At 34.0% G+C, this 20,367-nt stretch overlaps 1 protein-coding gene across 1 annotated transcript in view; it reads left to right on the top strand.

Annotated features, from left to right (window-relative positions):
* Window positions 1–11,873, top strand: part of LOC114330371 (uncharacterized) — a 170,858-nt gene extending 158,985 nt beyond the window's left edge. The window contains exon 9 of the mRNA XM_050649798.1: window positions 9,531–11,873. Coding sequence (XP_050505755.1) covers window positions 9,531–11,840 — 2,310 coding nt within the window. The 3' untranslated portion in view covers window positions 11,841–11,873. The remainder of the gene's footprint in view (window positions 1–9,530) is intronic.
* The last annotated feature ends 8,494 nt before the right edge of the window (window positions 11,874–20,367 follow it).

The following is a 20,367-nucleotide window of genomic DNA, read 5'->3' as shown; positions in this document are numbered from 1 at the left end:
CCATAGGGTATTTTATAAATGCAGTTCTTTGATATCGCTTGGGTATTGTTAAATTTGGTTTTGTACAGGAAGGATATTAGTGTAGTGGTTGTTTTGAGTGTTGTTGTGATGTATTTATTTCCTATCCCTTTTAGTTTTCCCGATAAGCCGTTACGTATGGTATTGTTGTCATCTTTGTGTGTGTATGTGAAAATATGACTTAGATGCAGGTCCTTTAGCCACAGATTTTTATTTTATGTTTACCTTAATTTAGTTACCTTAATTGAGTTAACCCTTAAAAAACTATGTCTTATTTTTTATTAAAATACATACAATAAAGCAAAAAGCAAAACAACTGTGGAGTATTGAACTTAGTAGTCCATAGAGTGTATATTGCGACATTCTGCTATTGGGAGTGATAAATCTGATGGAAATTGCTTGGTATATAATTTAATATATACTACCATCAATCCTTAAGTGGTTAAGGGTTCATGGGGTCCTGACTACAGGGTATATGATCAAAATACACATAAAGTTTTTTGTAATAGGTATTTACTTACATATCAGTATTCAGAACTGTTCTACAGCCAAAGATATTTTCGGAAGTCACCAGCCCCATCAAAAAGTTGACTAGTTTGATTTTAAATCTTGTGTTGTAGATGATGGATGTTTTTGTAGTTACAGTTGTTTTTTGTCTCAAATTTACAGGATGTCCAGAAACTCTCCCGATAAATGAAGACCGGAAATTCGTCAGATAATTTTAAGATAATTTAACCAAATTCATCTAGTCCGAACATGCTTTCTAAGCCCGGCCGCACATCAAAGAAACATGAAACGTAAATTACGTTTCATGGAAATAAACCACTGCTAAACAAATATACGTCCGGCCATTTATGAAACTCTCCGAAAATAAAAATGTGTCATGAGCATGAATCACACTAGTTTCATTGGTAGGCGGACTTTGAGATTTATTTAGCAGTGTTTTAGTTTCATGAAACATATTTTTCGTTTCATGTTTCATGTTTTTCGTTTCATATTTCTTTGGTGTGCGGCTTGGCTTAGGCAGGCCGCACATCAAAGAAACATGAAACGTAAATTACGTTTCATGGAAATAAACCACTGCTAAACAAATATATGTCCGGCCATTTATGAAACTCTCCGAAAATAAAAATGTGTCATGAGCATGAATCACACTCGTTTCATTGGTAGGCGGACTTTGAGATTTGTTTAGCAATGTTTTCTCTTCATAAAACATGTTTTTCGTTTCATGTTTCATGTTTTTCGTTTCATGTTTCTTTGGTGTGCGGCTTGGCTAAGAGCACTAGAGCGCTCTCATGGCGTCTTGGAATTAGTTTTTTTTAATATCTCCAGAACGCTTCTATTTAGAAAAACGAAAAATGGTACGCTTATTTATCTTCCAGAGATAAATCGATTCCATTATTTACGAATTTTTAGCACCGGTCATGGGCGCCCATTTTGGATAAGGCAACAGGTATTTTATCGCATAACGTTTTTGTCTTTAACTTAACTAAGCATTTTTGATACTGGATTATTAAACTGTGAGGTAGGGTACCCCGTCAAAATAGCCCAGTCGAAAAAGCTCCAAGAAAATAGCCCCGACATAATATCCCGCACACAAAATAGCTCCGACAAAATAGCCTGCAGACAAAATAACCGCGGAATAATAGCTCGCCCACAAAAGAGCCCCGACAAAATAGTCCCGACAAATAAGCTCCCTTGAGAATTCATCATGAAATAATCCCTTAAAAATACATTTTTTCGGAAATTATAATTATCCTCTATTCAGATGTTTATCTTAACCACATTGAATAAAATTAGTCTTTTCAGAGAACTCGAACCCTGTCTTCTGTTTCGATTACATGTGTTTTGTCATTCCCCGTTAGAGGACAGTCTAACCACAATATACTGCAGATATTTTAATAGATGCAGTTCTTCTTCGTCTCGAGTTGATTCAATTCAGTCTACTTGCAATAGCCTCTTTGATAAAGGATAAAGATCCAGAAACACCGTGTCAGAGGATGGCAAGAGACTCGAATTGAATCAAAACGAAAACGATTATTTTCTTTTTCTTTTACATGTGTTTTGCTTTTCGATTAAATTCAATGTTCAAGCCAGCTCCCGCCAGCCAACTGCCTCTTGGAAGTTTGAACATTTAATTTAAGCGAAAATCAATGATTATTTGTGATATAAACATTTTTGTCTGATTTCTGACAGAAGTAAAATGTATTTTGAATTAAATAAATTACATACATTCTTCTTTTTTTTTGTTAAATAATGAATTAAAAAAAGTTTTGCTTACCTTTTAAAATAATTATGTAAATGTTTATACTACTGAATAGAGAATTAAATATCCTTTCAAATGAGCTAGTACACGACCCCTATTCTTATTTTAAAAAAAATCATCAATTACGTCATCACGCCCAGATGAATGACGTCAATAGTATGACGTATATACCAAAATATCGTAATTTAAAAATAAAAATCAACCTATTTCAGGATTTTTCCTTAACGTCACGGGTTTACGAAATAAAGAAATTTATTCCTTTCATTTGCACCATTATAATGTATGTCTGAATTGTCGATATGAATGAGTCAGATTAAATTAAATTATTAAAAGAATTTTTTATTAAGCAACAACATTTTTCTTTAATTTATTAATATTTTGTATTTTGACAACGACGTCCGAAGTCGAAACGTTAATAAGATAATTTTTTTAAGTTAAATTGTGGCTTATTTTCTAATTAAAATAGTAATTTAAAATAAATGGTACTCCGTTAAAAGGTAACACTTTTTATTGGGGGGTTTTCGCCGGTGCTGTTTTAGCCGGGACTGTTTTAGCCGGGGCTGTTTTAGCCGGGGCTGTCTTGACCGGGGCTAATTTGTGTGCTATCTATTTTGTCGGGGCTATTTTGTTTACGGGCTATTTTGTCGAGGCCGAGGCTATTTTGTATCCGGGCTATTTTGACGGGGCTTTTTTGATGGGGCTGTTTTGACCGGGCCATTGTGACGGGTCACGGTGAGGTAGTCTAGTCCTAAAAGGTATTCTTGCGTCAAGACGGTAGGATACACCGTTTTCTAGAAAAATAAATTTGAAAATTTTTCGTTTATTCAATTTGAAAAAAATTTGATTTTTTTTAAGACGGTGTATTTAACCGACTCAAAGCAAGTGTACCTTATAGTACTCGAATACCTCATAATTTAATCATCAGGTGCCAAAAATGCTTAAAAATTAAAGACAAAAAAGTTATGCTATAAAATGCCCGTTGACCTATCCAAAACGGGCGCATATATAACCAGCACTAGAATTTCGCAACTTAAGGAAATCGATTTATCTCTGGAAGATAAATAAACGTATCAGTTTTCGTTTTGCTAAATAGTTTTTTTTGAAATTTTTTTTTTTCAAATTCAACATCGATTTTTCTAGAAAACGGTGCATCCTACCGACTTAAGGAAAGAATACCTTTTAGTACTGAAACACCTCACCACTTAACAATCCAGTGTCAAAAATGCTTAGAACTTAATAACAAAAAAGTTAAGTGATAAAATATACGTTGCCCTACCCAAAACGGGAGCCTATGACCGGTACTAGAAATTCGTAATTCATGTAATCGATTTAACTCTGGAAGATAAATAGGCGTACCAGTTTTAGTTTTTCTAAATAGAAGCGTTCTGGAAATATTTACGAAAAAATAATTTCAAGACGCCATCTTCAAAGAGCTCTAGCTCCCTTAGGAAGCATTTTCGGACTAGGTGAATTGGGTTAAATTGTCTTAAAATTATCTGAAGGATCTTTTTTTTTTAATTAAATTAAATTTAAATGTTTTTAAATGATTTATTTGAAACGGCACTTATAAATTTGTAAATCGTGAATATTACTGTAAAGATTGCAAAACACAATCAAAAAGTCATGGTAAGTCTCGTAGAAGACGAAGTCCCACCAGAGCAGTCCCATCGCAAATTATTCGGAATCCTTTCTTGAATTTTATAAGATTTTCGTAAGTCCGATAAACAAAATTTCTCAGTAACTGAATTAGTGAGAAGAGCAGCCCAAATTTGAAGAGAGATGAGCAAAAAGACTATTTTTTATTCTTTTTTGTAATTTTTAATATCATTTAGTGTATTTTATAATCAAAATTTAACTCTCACGCACAAGTTGTACGTACAACTTCAGTGAGGAACTGAGTTTATTTTATCATGTACAATTTATTTGCTACAAATAAACTCCATTATTATTATCCAGATTTAGCCGTACGGCTCACACTCCCCCTACGGGGAAAATTGACTCATCCCAGATACCTACGGTATCAAAAGGATTGAGCTCTGGTGGGACTCTTTCCGTGTTATCGAGCCCTAGGTGACTTGGTATGCAGGTGTATCTCCCAAAAATTTTCGTACACATCTGGCCGTTGCGAGTAGTACAGCTTTCTGCATGGTCTTGTAAAGATTTTCATTTCGACCCAGCCTTTTTATGCTTTCGAGGAGGTTCTTCGGAATGACTTCAGTAGTAGACATAACAACAGGTATCGTCCGGGTACTTTGCATTCTCCATTGTCTTCGTATTTGAATTTCCAGATCTCTGTACTTGGCGATCTTTTCAGTAAATTTACTACGTAGATTATTGTGGTTAGGTATCGCCACATCAATTAGTGTTGTTTGTCTGGTTAATTTATTAACTAGTACGAGATCTGGTCTATTATGTGCCACTCTTTGGTCTGTGAGCACAGTGCGGTCCCAGTATTATAGCTTGTAGTTGCTATCCTCAAGCATACTCTCAGGGACGTATTGATAATATGGGAGATGGTCCGTTTGGAGAACTCCCAGCTTGATAGCTATCTCCTGATGATGGATTTTTCCCACTAAATCATGCCGTTCCTTGTTTTTAGTTGCAGCAAATGCCCGGCAGCTTCCTGTAATATGTTGGATGGTTTCTTGAGCTTGACATCCATATCGGCATCTGTCGTTTTGAACCTGAGTGCCTTTGACGATATATTTCAGGTAATTTCTGGTTGGTATAACCTGATCCTGAATGGCCAGTAATGAACCATCCGTTTCAGGGAACATCTTTCCTGATGTGAACCAATAGTTCGACGCTGTATTGTCGACATAGTCTTGGCTGACCTCATTGGGATGTCGCCCGTGCAAAGGTTTGCCCATCCAGGTGCGCATTTTTTCGTCTTTAGTGAAGTGGTTTATGCGCATTTCTGGTTCCCTCAGTTTGATCGGTGTTGTGTCATCTACTGCTCAGATAGCGCGATGTAGAGTAGATGTCTCAGCTTGCATCTGAAAATAAGTTCTTAAATTAGCAATTTGTTTATCTAATTGCTTACCTATATCCATAAGTCCTCTTCCTCCTAGATTCCGTGGTAATATTGTTCTTTGTACTGCACTTTTAGGATGGTGTTTTTGTGCCTTTGTGAGGTGTGTTCTTACTTTTCTCTGAAGATTTTCTATGTCCGTTTTTGTCCACTTAACAATGCCAAACGAATAGCTAAGCGCGGAACATGCGTAGGTGTTTAGTGTCTGTTTTACCCTTCGTATAAACTCCGCAGTTATCTCAGTTTTTATTTGCTTATGGTCAATTTTCCGCGCTTGCTTTACTCCAAGGTATTTATACATATCATTTTCACCCATGGCCTCGATGTTCTGGTCATTTTGCATATCGAATCCTCCGGGCTGTACTTTTCCTCTGACTATATTTAAAACACGGCACTTGTCTAGTCCGAAGTGCATACTAATGTTATTTGAAAAGTATTCTACAGTTCTTAGCATCTCATCTAGTTGGTTTCGAGTGGAAGTCATTAATTTCAAATCATCAATATACAACAAATGATTAAGCTTCGCCACCACATTGTTGTTATTTTTGATGCTAAAACCTGCGTCAGTGGCAGTGGACAGTGGACTTAAGGAATCTCCTTGAAACAGGCCCCGGCAGATTGCGATTTTTTCAGTTTCGATGTTATTTTCACCAGGTATTTGAAGGTGAATTCTAGTCTTCTACTCTGTCATTATATGCTGTAAAAAGGTCACTATATTATCATCGATTTTATATATTCCCAATATATCTATAAGCCATTCATGCGGCACTGAGTCAAAGGCCTTCTTGTAATCAATGAAGGCAGTAAATAAGTTCCTCTTTTTGGAATATGCTTGATTAGAAATAACTGAGTCGATGATAAGTTGTTCTTTGCAACCCATGGAACCCTTAGCGCATCCTTTCTGTTGAGGCTATATGATATTGTTTAGTACACAGTGTTGGTAGATACGCCGGGCTATACAGGATGTGACCAATTTATACAAAGTTGGAAGACAAGTAATTGGGCGGTATTTGGCTGGATCTTGGGTGTTATTTTGATCCTTCGGTATTAAATAAGAGGTTCTCTGAGTTAGAAATAATGGTGTTTCCTGCGGATTAGAAATAACATTATTAATTAGTATTGATAAGCAATCATGAACACTCCAAAACTTCTTAAGTCAGTTAGTTAAGTTTTGAATTCCGTCTGGTCCAGGAGATTTCCAGTTATGAAGCTCTTTGATGATATTTGAGACTTCTTCAGTGGTGAAGGGTTCGTAGAGAGTAGTAGTGTAGTGTTGGCAGTTCTGTGTCGTATCTTCTATCCATCCAGCATTGTTGTTAAGAGCAGCTGGTGTGGAAATTTGATTTCCCCAAAACTCATGAATTTCTTCTTGGCTTGGGTAAGACTTATCGAGATTTTCTACGGTGGAATTGAGTTTTCGATAGAAGGCTTTCTCAGCAGTCTCAAAAAGGGCATTGTCGGATTTTCGGTTGTTACTCACTTTGTACCTTATTGATCGTCCTGAATAAACGGAGAGTTTTTGTTTTAATGCATCAAGGCACTGTTGGGTTGTGTTGTTTTCTGGATCATATCTTGAGTGTCTTGCAGTACTCAGTATTATTTCTTCAGCTCTCCTGATGACTTTTCTACTTCTTACACCTCGTATATAATCGGTGACTTGACCAATATCCCTACGTAGTAATTCAATCTTTCCGAGCAGTCTTTTTTTCCCAGGGTGCAATTCTGTTACCAGTCCTTCCGTTGTTAGTACCCCGTCGTGTTCTGATCTTAATGCCCATTACATTAGCAATTGTTGTTGCTGCACAGTAGATTAGCATGTGCAAATATTCTAATGTGTGGACTTCTACGACATAATTGGGTAGGACTTCAGTGTTCACAATTTGTAACACCGCCCCTAGTTTCTTACAAGAGTTTATTCCTGATAGCGGTGGTCTGCTAAGTGGGTTTGTTCCATTAACCTCCTGTACCGCACGTGCCATTTCGCTTACTAGGTTATCACGTAACTCGTTGTTTGTCAGATTGAGCTTCTTGTATGGCAAGCTCAGGAATCTGCTCATGAACTTCATCACGGACTTGATTTTCAATTACTACATTGTTATGAATCTCCCGTTCGACTTCACTTCTGATGGTATTGCGTCTAGTCTCTGGGATAAGGTTGTTTCTTATAATTACTCGGTATTGGTCTGATACTCGTTGCTGCGATACTTGAATATCTGGGTACGTCCTGCAAAATTCGGCATACAGCTGTTGTCGGTAGCCGAATAATTATTATTATCTCCGGTCTTCGTTTGTTGGGAGAGTTTCTGGATACCCTGTATAGGTACAGAGAGGGGCAAAATTATGGAATAAATTCATTTTCTCTAAAATGGACCATTTTGAAGAAAAATCCCGAAACAGGACGATTTTTATTTTTAAATTACAATTTTTTGGCATACCTATATTTCAAACTAGCGACGTCATCCATCTGAGCGTGATGCCGTAATCGATGATTTTTTTTAAATGAGAATGGGGGACGTGTGGTAGCTATATATACAATAACATCATTATTTATACTGGGTGACCAAAAAATAATTTTCGAATTGACGCAAAAAGAAGAATGTATGTAATTTATTTAACTCAAAATACATTGTACTGTTGCCAGAAAATAGAAAAAAACGTTTATTTCAAAAATAAACGTTCCTTTTCGTTTAAATTAAATCTCAAACAACCTCCCACCGGCCTCTTGACAGTTTCAACATTTAATTCAAGCGAAAATCAATGTTTATTTACGAAATTAACATTTTTTTGTATTGTCTGACAGTCGTAGAATGTATTTTGAGTTTAATAAATTACACACATTCTTCTTTTTGCGGCAATTAATTTAATTCAAAAATTATTTTTTGGCCACCCTGTACAAATAATGATGTTAATGTTTATATTGCTGAATAGAGAACTAACACCCTTTCAAATGAGCTACCACACGACCTCTATTTCCATTTAAAAAATCATCGATTACGTCATCACGCTCAAATGGATGACGTCACTAGTCACTAGTATGAAATATATACCAAAAAATTTTAATTTAAAAGTAAAAATCTACCTGTTTCGAGATTTTTCTCGAAAATCGCCCATTTTAGAGAAAATGAGTTTATTCCATAATTTATCCACCTCTCTGTATATTACAATTAAATATGTAAAATAATATTTAGGTAAATGGTACGTTAAGAGTAATGTCTTCTTCTTCTTCTTCTTCTTCTTCTTTTTGTATAGACATGACTGTATATTTTTCAATGTGCCCCCTGTAAGTTGTCGTTCCATCGTTTTCGTGGTCTTCCCACTGGTCGTCTTCCTATTAGGGAACCGTTTCTTGCCATTCTTACCTATTTGTTGTCATTCGACTTATGCGGTCATTCCATTCTATTCTTCTGTTTCTACACAGTTGTTAATGTTCTACATATTATATCTCCGTCGTATATCTGTACTTCTAGCTCTGTTTTCATCACCGCTGTTTATAGCAATTTTTTGTCCTCTATGTGTCAGGTCGTGTTTCTGTCGCGTATTTCATTATTGGTCTGATGACTGTTTTTTAAATTCTGCCTTTCATTCCTTTTCCGGTATTTCTATTTCTCCATAATGTGTCATTCAATCAATCTGCGGCTCTGTTTGCTCTATTCACTTGATTTTTCACTTCTGTTTCGCGCTTTCAGTAGCTAGATAATTTACTACCTAGATATTTAAACTCCATCACTTGTTCTATTATGTGACCCTCTAGCTCTAATTTACATCTTATTGGATTTGCTGTTATAACTATTATGCATTTTATCTCTTTTGGGGAAATTCACATGTTAAATTTTCTGACGCTACAAATTAAGGGTTTAATAATTATTACCGATTGAACAAAGGCAATAGTGATACATATTGCCGTTCATAGGTTTCATTATCTATTTAATTTTGGCAGAAGAAATAAAGGTTTCCATTAAAAAACTAAATGGATGGCGTCATCATGACGTTAATATGACGTCGTCTTTGCTGCTATTGTCCAAAATAAAAGCAAAACTAAATTTTAAAACTTTTCATCCTAAAAAGTCGCATTTTTGAAATATTGAGTGTGGGCACTTTTCAAATAAACACAGTGTTTATTTATAGTTAGTTTTACATTTTCACAGATATTTTTTACGAAGTTGTACAGTTATGTATAATACGTTTAGTAAGTGTAATTAATTTTTTTCTTTTTAGCTGCCGATTGTAAATCAAATGTACTTTCAAAAAGATGTTACAAGAGACACGCAGAATGAAAACCCAGAAGATAACCTAAACCGAAAGCCCAATCCATCGAACGTTCTAACGATATTAAGTCATAAATTAAATGTAGCTGACAAACCTCTTTGTACGAACGAAGAAGAACTCATTCCTAATATTGATGTCAACGCAAATATTACTAAGAAGCATTCACAAGTAACTTTAATCATGTCGTCAAATAAAATAGATCCCGACAAGTGCGGTTCAGACGATTCCACTATTTCATCCAAATCAATTACATCGAATCAAAGTTCAGAAGTAGGTTCAGGAAGTCAAACATCACGCAGGAGCAGTCTCAGAACAGAGTCCTTACATAAATCGGTTTCTTCATTATCAAGAACTTCATCCAAGAGGCAGTCTCTGCGAGCTATGTCCAGTGAAAACCTTTCAAAAAGATCTGAATCTAAATTTGGTGTTAGTTCCAAAGCATCTCCCAGATCTCAAGTTGTAGCTGCAGTTACCAGTAGATTGTATAATAAAGTTAAGAAGAAAGAAGTTGCAACCGATACTGATGATATAAATACCTATAACCTGTCGGTATTTCCCAAAGAATTATTAATATCAGAAAATGCTAGAGCACGTTTGAGAAATATTACGCGAAGGGCATTAAGAGCCAATAGAATAAAAAATCAAGATATGCAGACTGATCTTATACCCATAAAAAGAATGAAAGAAATATCTACAAATACTTCAGATCTAAAAGTGGTAGTAGAAGAGCTAAAACATGTGGCAACTATGACTTCACAAATTAATAACAGAGACGCCTGTGTAGATAGCTCTGATTTGGTAGATGTGACAGAGTCAGAAGCAGTCAAAAGTTTGTTGATTACACGAAGTTGTGGTACACAATTTAACAAAGAAGATTCCCAGAGAAAACAGGTAGTAGTTCCAAAGCCCTCAACGCTTGTATCGTTTACTAAGTATCTAAAAGAAGGTAAAGATGTATCTACAGATGCCATATATACTAATGTGGTTAACATAAATATATCAAATAACTACCTTCAAGGAAACAAAGCTACTCACAGTGTATCTTCAGAAAGTTTAGACAATTTTGAAGCTCAAAGTTCCTATATGGTTACTCCAGATCTTCTTAGTAATCATCCGCCTCTTGAAATGTCGTCAAAAGAAGTTCAAACGTGGTATCACGGAAGTATAGGAGAACTAAAGGATGAATTTCTAGACTGCGTTGAACATGTCAACCAAAACTTTGCAATAAATAATAGTAAAGCAAAATGCTCTTGGATACCCAATCATTCAGTAGCAGTCCCTGCCATTAAAATGCTCAAAACACATGCTGCTGAAATATTCAGATCGTCAGTACAAGCTGAAGAATATTGTATACCTTTAAAGGACTTCGAAGTCGTCACAGCAAAGCCGAGAATTTTGCACTGTGACAGAACTGAATATGATGACGTAGTTATAGTTCATGAACCATATATATTACATGATAGTGCAGTCAGTACAGATAATAATTACAACCAGGCCACAACATCTAATTTAGTATCTTCTAGAGTACCAAAAACAATTCTGAAAAATGAAAATGGAGAGGCCCAAAGAATGGTAAGTGCAATGTCTGCATTTTTAGAAGAAGCAACAGAAATAATATCAAAATTGTCTGGAAAAGAGCAAAAAAATCATTCGTATGATCTCCAAGTATCAGTAAGCGGATTAAAATCTTTTAAAAACTTAGTCAAAAAGAAAAAGTTGAGACAAAGTAGTATTTCAAATGAGAATAGGGAACAAATAGTTAAGAAAGATAATCAGTCGTCAAATTCTGATAAAAAATATTGTACATGCTTTAAAGAAAAGGGATCGCAAACAATACTTCCTGTTATGTATCACTGCTCTACTCAATCTGAACCAATACTTCCAGAATTACCAATAAATAAATATGAAATTCCCTTTGAAGCAGCGTGTTCAAGGTTAGAGAAAACGTTATCTCTGGTCCAGATATCCCATGGAAGAAACGTTAATGCTGATGAGATATTACCAGAATACGAATCACTAAACTTCGACAATGATTTAGGTCCAAATTATTCGGATTATGGAAGTTTGCCAAAAACCTACAAAAAAAAGAAAAGTACGTGGTCTTTATCTTCTCCTAAATCTTATTTGAAGCAATTGACTGCAATGAGGAAGGATATAGTGGAAAGTACTCGGGACTATATGAGAAGTTACGATAATCTTTGTAAAACAAATGAAGACAGTGGAAAATACAGTGTAGATCATATTAAAGAAAATACATAACGGATTGGTAAAATATACATACATATATATTGGTTTATATATTTTTATTATATTTGCTTAATAACGTTTTGATACAAATCTATAATAGTTATTTATGATATAAGTGTTAAAAGTACAATTTTAAGGCACGCATGTGAAAGTTTGCAGAATGAGCGAAGCGAATTCTGCATTTCACATGATTGCCTTAAAAATGTACTTTTTAACACGTATATCATACAATATTTTTTCTACAAACGTTATAAATTTATAAAATACAATATTCTTGTTAATTGCTGAAACCAGGAAACCTATGACCCGTAAAAGGTAGAACTGGTTGTCTACACTCGAGGGAAATGTCTAAAAATTCTTAGCGAAAATATTATACCGTTACATAAACTTGTTATTCTACAAACGTGTTAAAAATGCAATATGTAATACAGTCTAAATTACAGTTTAAAAAACCTTTTAAACCACCTGTTTCAATTTGCGCAAGTTGTACTATTAATATTAATGTTAAAAAATGAAATATAAATATTTTGACGTTTCACAATTTGACAATTCACTTTTAACTGCAGTGCCTTAAAAGTTTTAAAGCACTATTGTTTGTTTTTTAACCAAGAGGAGTGATTCAAATTTACCGCGCCGTAATGCTTGTTTCTAATTGGTCCAACCGCAGGCAAGTTTACTCTACTGTTATTAAATTTTGACACTAATGACATTTATGAAATTTTTTTCAATTCTGTCATTTTCTAGGTTAATTAAGTATATCGGCGATTTTTTGTGTTTTCTGCATTATTCTTTTAATTTTTAGATTTTTAGTCTACTTTTATATAAAAACAGTTTTTTAGAACTCTTTAGCGATGTGTTAGTATAATATAATATGTATGGATTATCATCGAAAGCTGATATGATCAATAAAAAAAGAAGATGAATTTGGTGACTTTTCTACTAACTTTCTTGGGTGTGAATCTGTCTTTTTAGTTTACTCCTCTTGGTTAAAAAATCAACTATAGTGCCTTAAAGTAGCATTTTTAACGCTCCTATGGAGTGCTAAAAATTGCATTTTTAACACGGTTGTAGAAAAAGTAAATTTAAGTAATTTAATTTTTATAATGACTCGTTTAAAAAGTCATTTTCACTCAAATGTCTTGAGACTGAACGTCTTAATATTAATCATATTCATTTGACTTGTGTCATGTTTAGCCACTTTTTTGTAATTTTAATTATTTTATGGGTAAACAATGCAAAAATAGACAGTACAATAAACTCAACGGGGGTGACGCAGTTGGGAAAAATAGCAGGAAAAACTAAATTGGACATAATAAGAAATGAGGATATTAGACAAAGACTGAAACAGGAATCGATAATAACAAAGATCCGAAAAAGAAAATTAAAATGGTATGGACACATTAACAGAATAGACCAGGGAAGACTACCAAAGCAGATGATGGAATCAAAAAGATAAGGTAAAAGAAGGAAAGGGAGGCCAAGGAAAAGATGGATCGATCAGATTATAGACATTGGACAGGAAAAAGGAAAAACACATTAACAAATGAGAAAGAGTTAGCAAAGGACTGCAAGAAATGGAAGATATGGATAGAGGATGAATAAAACCTCCGACGCCCCTGAGGGGCATAAGGACTTTCGAGAAAGAAGGAGAAGAATTATTTTATACAATAATACAACGATAGACAAAACATTGGACCTTTGAAAGATAGACAAAAAGTGGGGCAAATTGGTCCCTTTTAGCAAGCTATAAATTACAGATGAGTAATCCACCTCACCCAAGAATATGATTTTGGACGCCATATGGCGTTAGCTATAATCCCTAGGGTAGGGATTGTAATGTAATTGTCTGTAAATGTAAATGTCTATAAAAAAAGTAAGTGTCCTACAAAAAAAGTGACGCAAACTTACAAAAACAAAGTTTTTTATTTTTTCTTATTTTTGAATTTGTTACCATAGCGCGCCCAACAAAACGAGCCGAAGAAGTGCTTGAAAGAAAGAGGGTAGATAACTCTCATTAATAAACCTTTTGAGATTGATTAGAAGCTTTTGAGATGTAACTTTTCAGGAGAACTTTGAAAATACCGTGGAACGATCACATTACGAACGAAATGGTGTTGCACAAAATGGGAAGAGACAGAGAACTTTTGACCACCATTAAAAAGAGAAAACGGCATATTTGGGGCACATACTTAGAAATGATAAGTACGAGTTAATTGCAGCTGATTATGAAAAGTAAAATCGAAAGAAAAAGGAGTCCTCGTAGATGACAAATATCCTGGCTGAAAAACATTTGCGACTGGACTGGGTTTAACACACAGACGCTTTTAAGAAAAGCAGAAGATAGAGACGAATTTGCAATGGTTATAGCCAACCTCCGTTAGTAGAGTCGGCAATAGAAGAAGAAGAAGAATAAACACATAGCTACACTGATGAAGCATAAGATGCAGAAATAGCTATCTGTAGATGATGGTCCAACTCTGAATCAAATTGGGACAAAACTACCTTTCCCCTTACCCCAAGAAGAATAAACTTTCGCAAAGTGACTTATTTTTAATTAAATAATAATAATTATTAATTCAACACTAAGTTTTCGTTGCAATCCGGGACTCTGCACGCTGGGGTTTGTTTTGGTTGGATCGGGGATGTGCCTCCTGATGAGAGAATAATAAGTTTCGAAACCAGTAGAGGTGCTTGCTGCACCCTCTGATTGGACTAGAATATGGTTCGGCTGTATTTTCGTTTTGCAACGAAATTGAAAATAGTTATTCATTTTTAATAATTATTCAATTTATTAGTAATTATTTATTCATAACATATCTCACATATATCTTTTGAACGGTTATAACTATAATTGTGGAATTTGGAGGCAGGAAATAAACAGACTTAGGCCGTCATCATAAGTCATAACAAACGACGTAATAGTCACAGATGACATTACAGGGTCACTTTGACCGATAATTCTAAATGGAACCTTATGGAAAATGATATCTCGTTTGAAAGATATCAAAAATACATACACACACCCAAACTTATATGGAATCATCTGATATTTCTTATTATTCCGTGCGAATTTAAAAAAACAAACACACGAAGTCAAACAATATTTATTTTAAAGCAATTTAATAACAAATACATAACAATTAAATAAAACAATAAAGTATTTAACAAACAAATTGAAACTACTTGCTTTAAAGTCAATAGCATAAAAAATTTCAATGTAAAACGAATAATGTTAAATTATTTTTATTTTTTTTTTGTTTTTTTTTTTTGTAGTCAGTGTTATCACCTCTAGTCGTTATGCAAGCTTATTTGCGTGGGCACACTGCTAATGAAATTATCAACATTTTTTGGTGGTAGGTTGCTTCATTCTTCAAGGGCAGCTTGTACTAGTCGTGCGGTATTTTATGAATTATCTCGGCGAGCTTTGATTTTTCTTTTAAGTATATCCCACAAATTCTCTATAGGGTTAAGCTCGGGTGAGCACGCAGGCCACTCCAAACAAGGGATACCTTCTGCTTTGATGATGTCTCTGTCACTCTAATGGTGTGGAGGTGCATTATCATGCATGAAAATTAAATTTTCTCCTGTTGTACATCTCCAGAGTCTAACTACAGGTTATCAACATACCTGTGAGCAGTTAAAGTTTATTGGATGAAAATTATAGTAGTTTTTTTACGGATCAGAATTCCTCTCCAGAACATTACACTTCCCCTTGTATATTTGTGAACAGATCTGACAGTTTTCGTTCTTGCTTATCTTCCTCGACCTCTAAGTATACGATTTCGTGGGACATCTGATTTTACACAAATCCCGACTTTTTCTGAAAATAGCACATTTTGTCAATTCCCAATGTTCCAGTTTTGGTGGTGAAGACACCAATTTAGGCGATCAATCTTGTGCTACCTGGATAACTCAAGAACCTATAACTGTCTCCTGCTGTATACTTCTTGACACGAACTCTTCTTCTTATCGTTTCAACTAAAACAGTTACAACTGTAGCTTCCAAAAGCTGCCTTTGGAGCTGAAGGTATCTTCCAGCTGATTGGACAATTAAACGATCGTGGCGAGCCGTTATTACTTTTTGGCAACTTTCCCTTGCTTTATTTTTGAGCTTTCCTAGTTCCTGTTACCTAACATAAGTTTTGGACAGAACGCCCTGTATTACGCCTAGCTCTACAGCTATGTCCCTCTGAGAACATTACTTGCTCCACAAGACCAATAATCTTTCACCATTGTAAGTTCTATAACCCCACATGAGGCATATTTTCGTTTTTGGACGCAAAAGTAAGTTTATTACGCCTTGTATTACGCCTAGCTCTACAGCTATGTCCCTCTGAGAACATTACTTGCTCCACAAGACCAATAATCTTTCACCATTGTAAGTTCTATAATCTCACATGAGGCATATTTTCGTTTTTGGACGCAAAAGTTAGTTTATTTATTTTCGTTCAATTTGCAACTCAGGCAAATAACCTATACCTTACCGAGCTGTACTATCTGATTGTCTTATCGATTTGTTTATTTTCAATAAAAACCCTTATTCTTCGCAACAATAACAAGTTTAAAAAAAAATAAATATTGCTTTGAAATACATGGTGATTCCATATAAGTTTGGGTGTGTGTATTCAATTATTGGAGTTAAGTTAATTTTGATGAATCAGTTAAATGAATATAAAATTGCAGTTTGGCATTAAATTCAGGGCCCCCGCAAGGCTGACTGGCGCCCGCGTGCGGGACATATTTTGGCGCCCTTTAAATCTACTATATAAAACTAATAAATATTTTTGAAAGATTTAAACGCAGAATGAAAGACTACATTATTACTGAGGCCGAAAGTCCCTGAAAACTTCTATGTTTATTTTAATAAGTTACAGGGGTGAAAATAATAGAGACAATTTAGTGTGATTTTAAACCTGGGAGCAGTCACGCTGTTAGAAAAATTTAATATTTTTTCCTGTTTCGTGATAACTCGATGAAAAATTTTGCAACATAACTTTCCACTCGTAAGTGCTTCGAGGAAGGGTATATTAATGGGTGGGGTTTTCTTTCTTTTTTTTTTCAACTTCTTTTTTTGGAATTTATGGCTTTGGTGAAAATTAATTAGCTTTAATAATTGTTAGAAGTAATATTTCTAACATAACAAGTAAATAAAAATACTATAAACTAAAAGTTTGTTGTAAATTCGTATTTAAATTCGTTTTGTTAGATAAAATCTAACGCGCGACCGATTACGCGACAGAAAAAGGCGCGACTATTCCCGGGTTAATTGCAAATATTTAATTCAAAAGAAACTTTTTATTTATTCTAAGTGACTGTCGGCCCTCGGCAATAACGTTATATTTCATTCTTCGTTTAAACTTTTAAAAAATACTTAGTAGTTTTCTCTGGATTCGAAAAAAATGAATACATTTAAAACACATTACAAAACAGGCGACATTTTGCGCCTTTCCCTTTAATTTTTTTGCTACATTAACCCTTAAACGCCCAAGGGTGGGTAAAAAATGTCCACCTAATGCGTATTCCCTTGTAACATATGTATTACGTGTTTAAAATTGTTTTAAAAATTATATTTATTGTTAAAAAGACAGCGCTTTATCGAATGTTAATTTGGTTCTACGGATATATTTGAAAATAAAAGTAGCATCTTGAGTTAAATATGGGTGGGCATAAAAAGTACACCCTTGGTAAAACTTGTTCCTAACCGTTTCTATATAATTTCTCGTTGGTACGAAGATAATCCATATAATTATCGACGTATAATTACATAATCTACATAATTATCCGCCAATGAGGAGGCTGAAAAGAAGAACGTGGAGAAAATCGACAAATCTGAATTACTGGCTTTGACTGGTATGTTAATTTTGATGTACATTGTAATTTTGTTGTAAGGTTTGTAAATTGTTAATATTAATATTTTAGAAGATCTGGTGTTTATTAAGCACAAGATTCTTAAGTTTAATCCATTTCCAACAACTCTCAATAAATATATTAACTATTTTCGAGGTGGACATTACTTACCCACCCTTGGGCGTAGGTACATGGAACCTAAAAAAGGTTGGGCGTTTAAGGGTTAATAAAGCACCTTGTATATTAAATTAAAAATATACAAAAAATAAACAAATTTTATATAGGTTGTCTGCATAACTAGGAACTATATGGGAAACTGTTTTATTATTAATTTTACGAGAAAAAGTTATTCTTCATAAAACGATCTGCATTGTCTAGAACTCAGAATACAACCATCAAATATCAAATTTTAGGAATCTTATATGAGGTATGTCAAAAAATATGAGTTTCGGTCAAGAGCAAAGTACAAACTGTTTCTATAATATGCAATTACATCCTTCTAATTAAAATATTATGATATATAAAGTCACTTTACTCTTGATCGAAACTCATATTTTTTACACATATCTCATATTAATAAAATTGATAAAATTTGATAGGATTTGATGGTTGCATTTTAGATTTTAGACCATGCAAATATTTTTATAAAGAACTTTTTATCATACAATAATTGTACTTTTTAACAACGCCCTTTTTGTTTATTAGAAATAATGTGATAAGTCTTATATTATTAATAATGAACCCTTTTAATTTATTACAAATAATGTGATAAGTCTAATTAATCATTAATAATAAAGGAGTTATCACATTATTCAAAATAATAAATGAAAAGGGCGTTGGGAGTCTGTAATTTGAGAAAAAGAAATTTTCAATTAAAAGGATGTAATTCCATATAAAAAATAGTTTTTAATTAAGTCCAAACAACTTTTCATAATAATAATAATTTTCGATATTGTGAAATATAAGGTACTCTTGATCGAAATTCATATTTTTGATACTCACATAAGATTGATACAATTTTTTATTTGGTTGTATTTTAGTTTTTAGACTATGCAAACCATTTTATAGAGAATAAATTTTTTCCGTAAAATTAATAATAAAAAGGTTTCCCATATGGTTCCAAGTTACGCAGGCACAATGTCTTAATTTTCTTTTTTTTTTTTCAAAATAAATTGTAAATTGCGGATTTTATTAGAGGAAACCCGATTATATATAATTTAAAATGAATTATTCTATGTAATGGTTATGACACTTAGCATTTTCACAATTATTAATTTAATTTCCACACAACTTACAATAACAACAAATAAAAAAAATGTCCAATATTTTTACACGAAAAAAAAATTTAAAATCAGGGCAAAATTAACCCAACGGATACTGCAATACTAGTCGTAATTATTAACTTCAATATAAAATAAAATTTTAAACATTTCACTGCAGGAAACCACTCTTCACGTGCCTAATAGACGAGAAGGGAAAATGTATTATCAAATACATAGGTTATCATAATTCATAGAGTATATTTGTTTACTTCAAGTAAAAGATTCACTTTATAGGAGTAAAACTGCTTGATCCAGCAAGTTGTGTTTTTGTAGGAGTAAACTGTTAAGTTGCGTTTTATGGGTGTTAATGATTTATGTTTCTACTCGTCAGGGAGTGTGATTTGATGTTTATTTGACTATTTTGAGTGTCCGTGTCCGTTTAGTTTACAACATAAAATCGATTGGATGGTATGCCAAGCGTAATTCAATCTATTTCAAAGAAAAAAATTAAGAAGGAACAACTAAATATATTTTTGATGGAGTAAGTTCAACATTTCAGGACAAGAATAATTATTTTTTCAGTAATAACACAATATTTGATTTTTGAGATTTCTCTAGCTGTTCATGAAATAATTAAAATTGTATATAAAAAATTATTATCTCATTTAAAATAAATATTTCTTATTTACCAAACCTTCGGTTTGGCGCCCCTTTGGGGTTACGCCCGCGTGCGCCGCACGCGTTGCACGCCCGGTTACGGGGGCCCTGATTAAATTAATAATGATTCAAACGTCCGCCTATGGTTATTTCTCAGAAAAGTAGAGAATAGGGCGTTCCAAGGCTTTGACGTTTATGTCACCGCTAGGAGGCAATTAATAAGTGTGTTCGCAGCGATGCACAGTGGTCCAAAATCCCGAAAAGCTGGCCAAACGTAAAAAAAATTCTACGTTTCGGGAATATTATTACCTTTTAAAAAAGAGAATTAAATTCCCTATTCAGTGTTGGCAACCCTAGAGCTATATCTCCTATATCTGAATTTCCAGTTCACTTTTCAGTTCAAAGTTGAGCTTCGTACGGAACAGACGCGCAGTTAAGAAGAACGAATATTTTATACGCACGGTCTTGTGCGTGTATCTTGAAAACGAAGTGAGCAAATTGAATTCTGCAAAATGGAGGATATTCGTGGAGCCATTTTTAATATAAAAGTGTTATATTTTATAGATTTTAAGGTGAAGTTAAGTAATAAGAAAGTATATATATTTTTTTATAGCCTTTTTTTCTATTCGAAATGTCGAATAAAGGCCTCTCCCATTTCTCGCCATTCATCTCTGTTGTGTGTGAGGCGTTTCCACATTGGTCCTGCGACTCTTCTGATGTCATCGCTCCAGCGCATTTGAGGTCTTCCTCTTGGTCTCTTCGCTTCGTACGGT

The sequence above is a fragment of the Diabrotica virgifera genome, chromosome 4 (genome assembly GCF_917563875.1).
Source record: "Diabrotica virgifera virgifera chromosome 4, PGI_DIABVI_V3a".
Taxonomy (NCBI): Eukaryota; Metazoa; Arthropoda; class Insecta; order Coleoptera; family Chrysomelidae; genus Diabrotica; species Diabrotica virgifera.
This window is presented reverse-complemented; position numbering and strand designations above follow the sequence as displayed.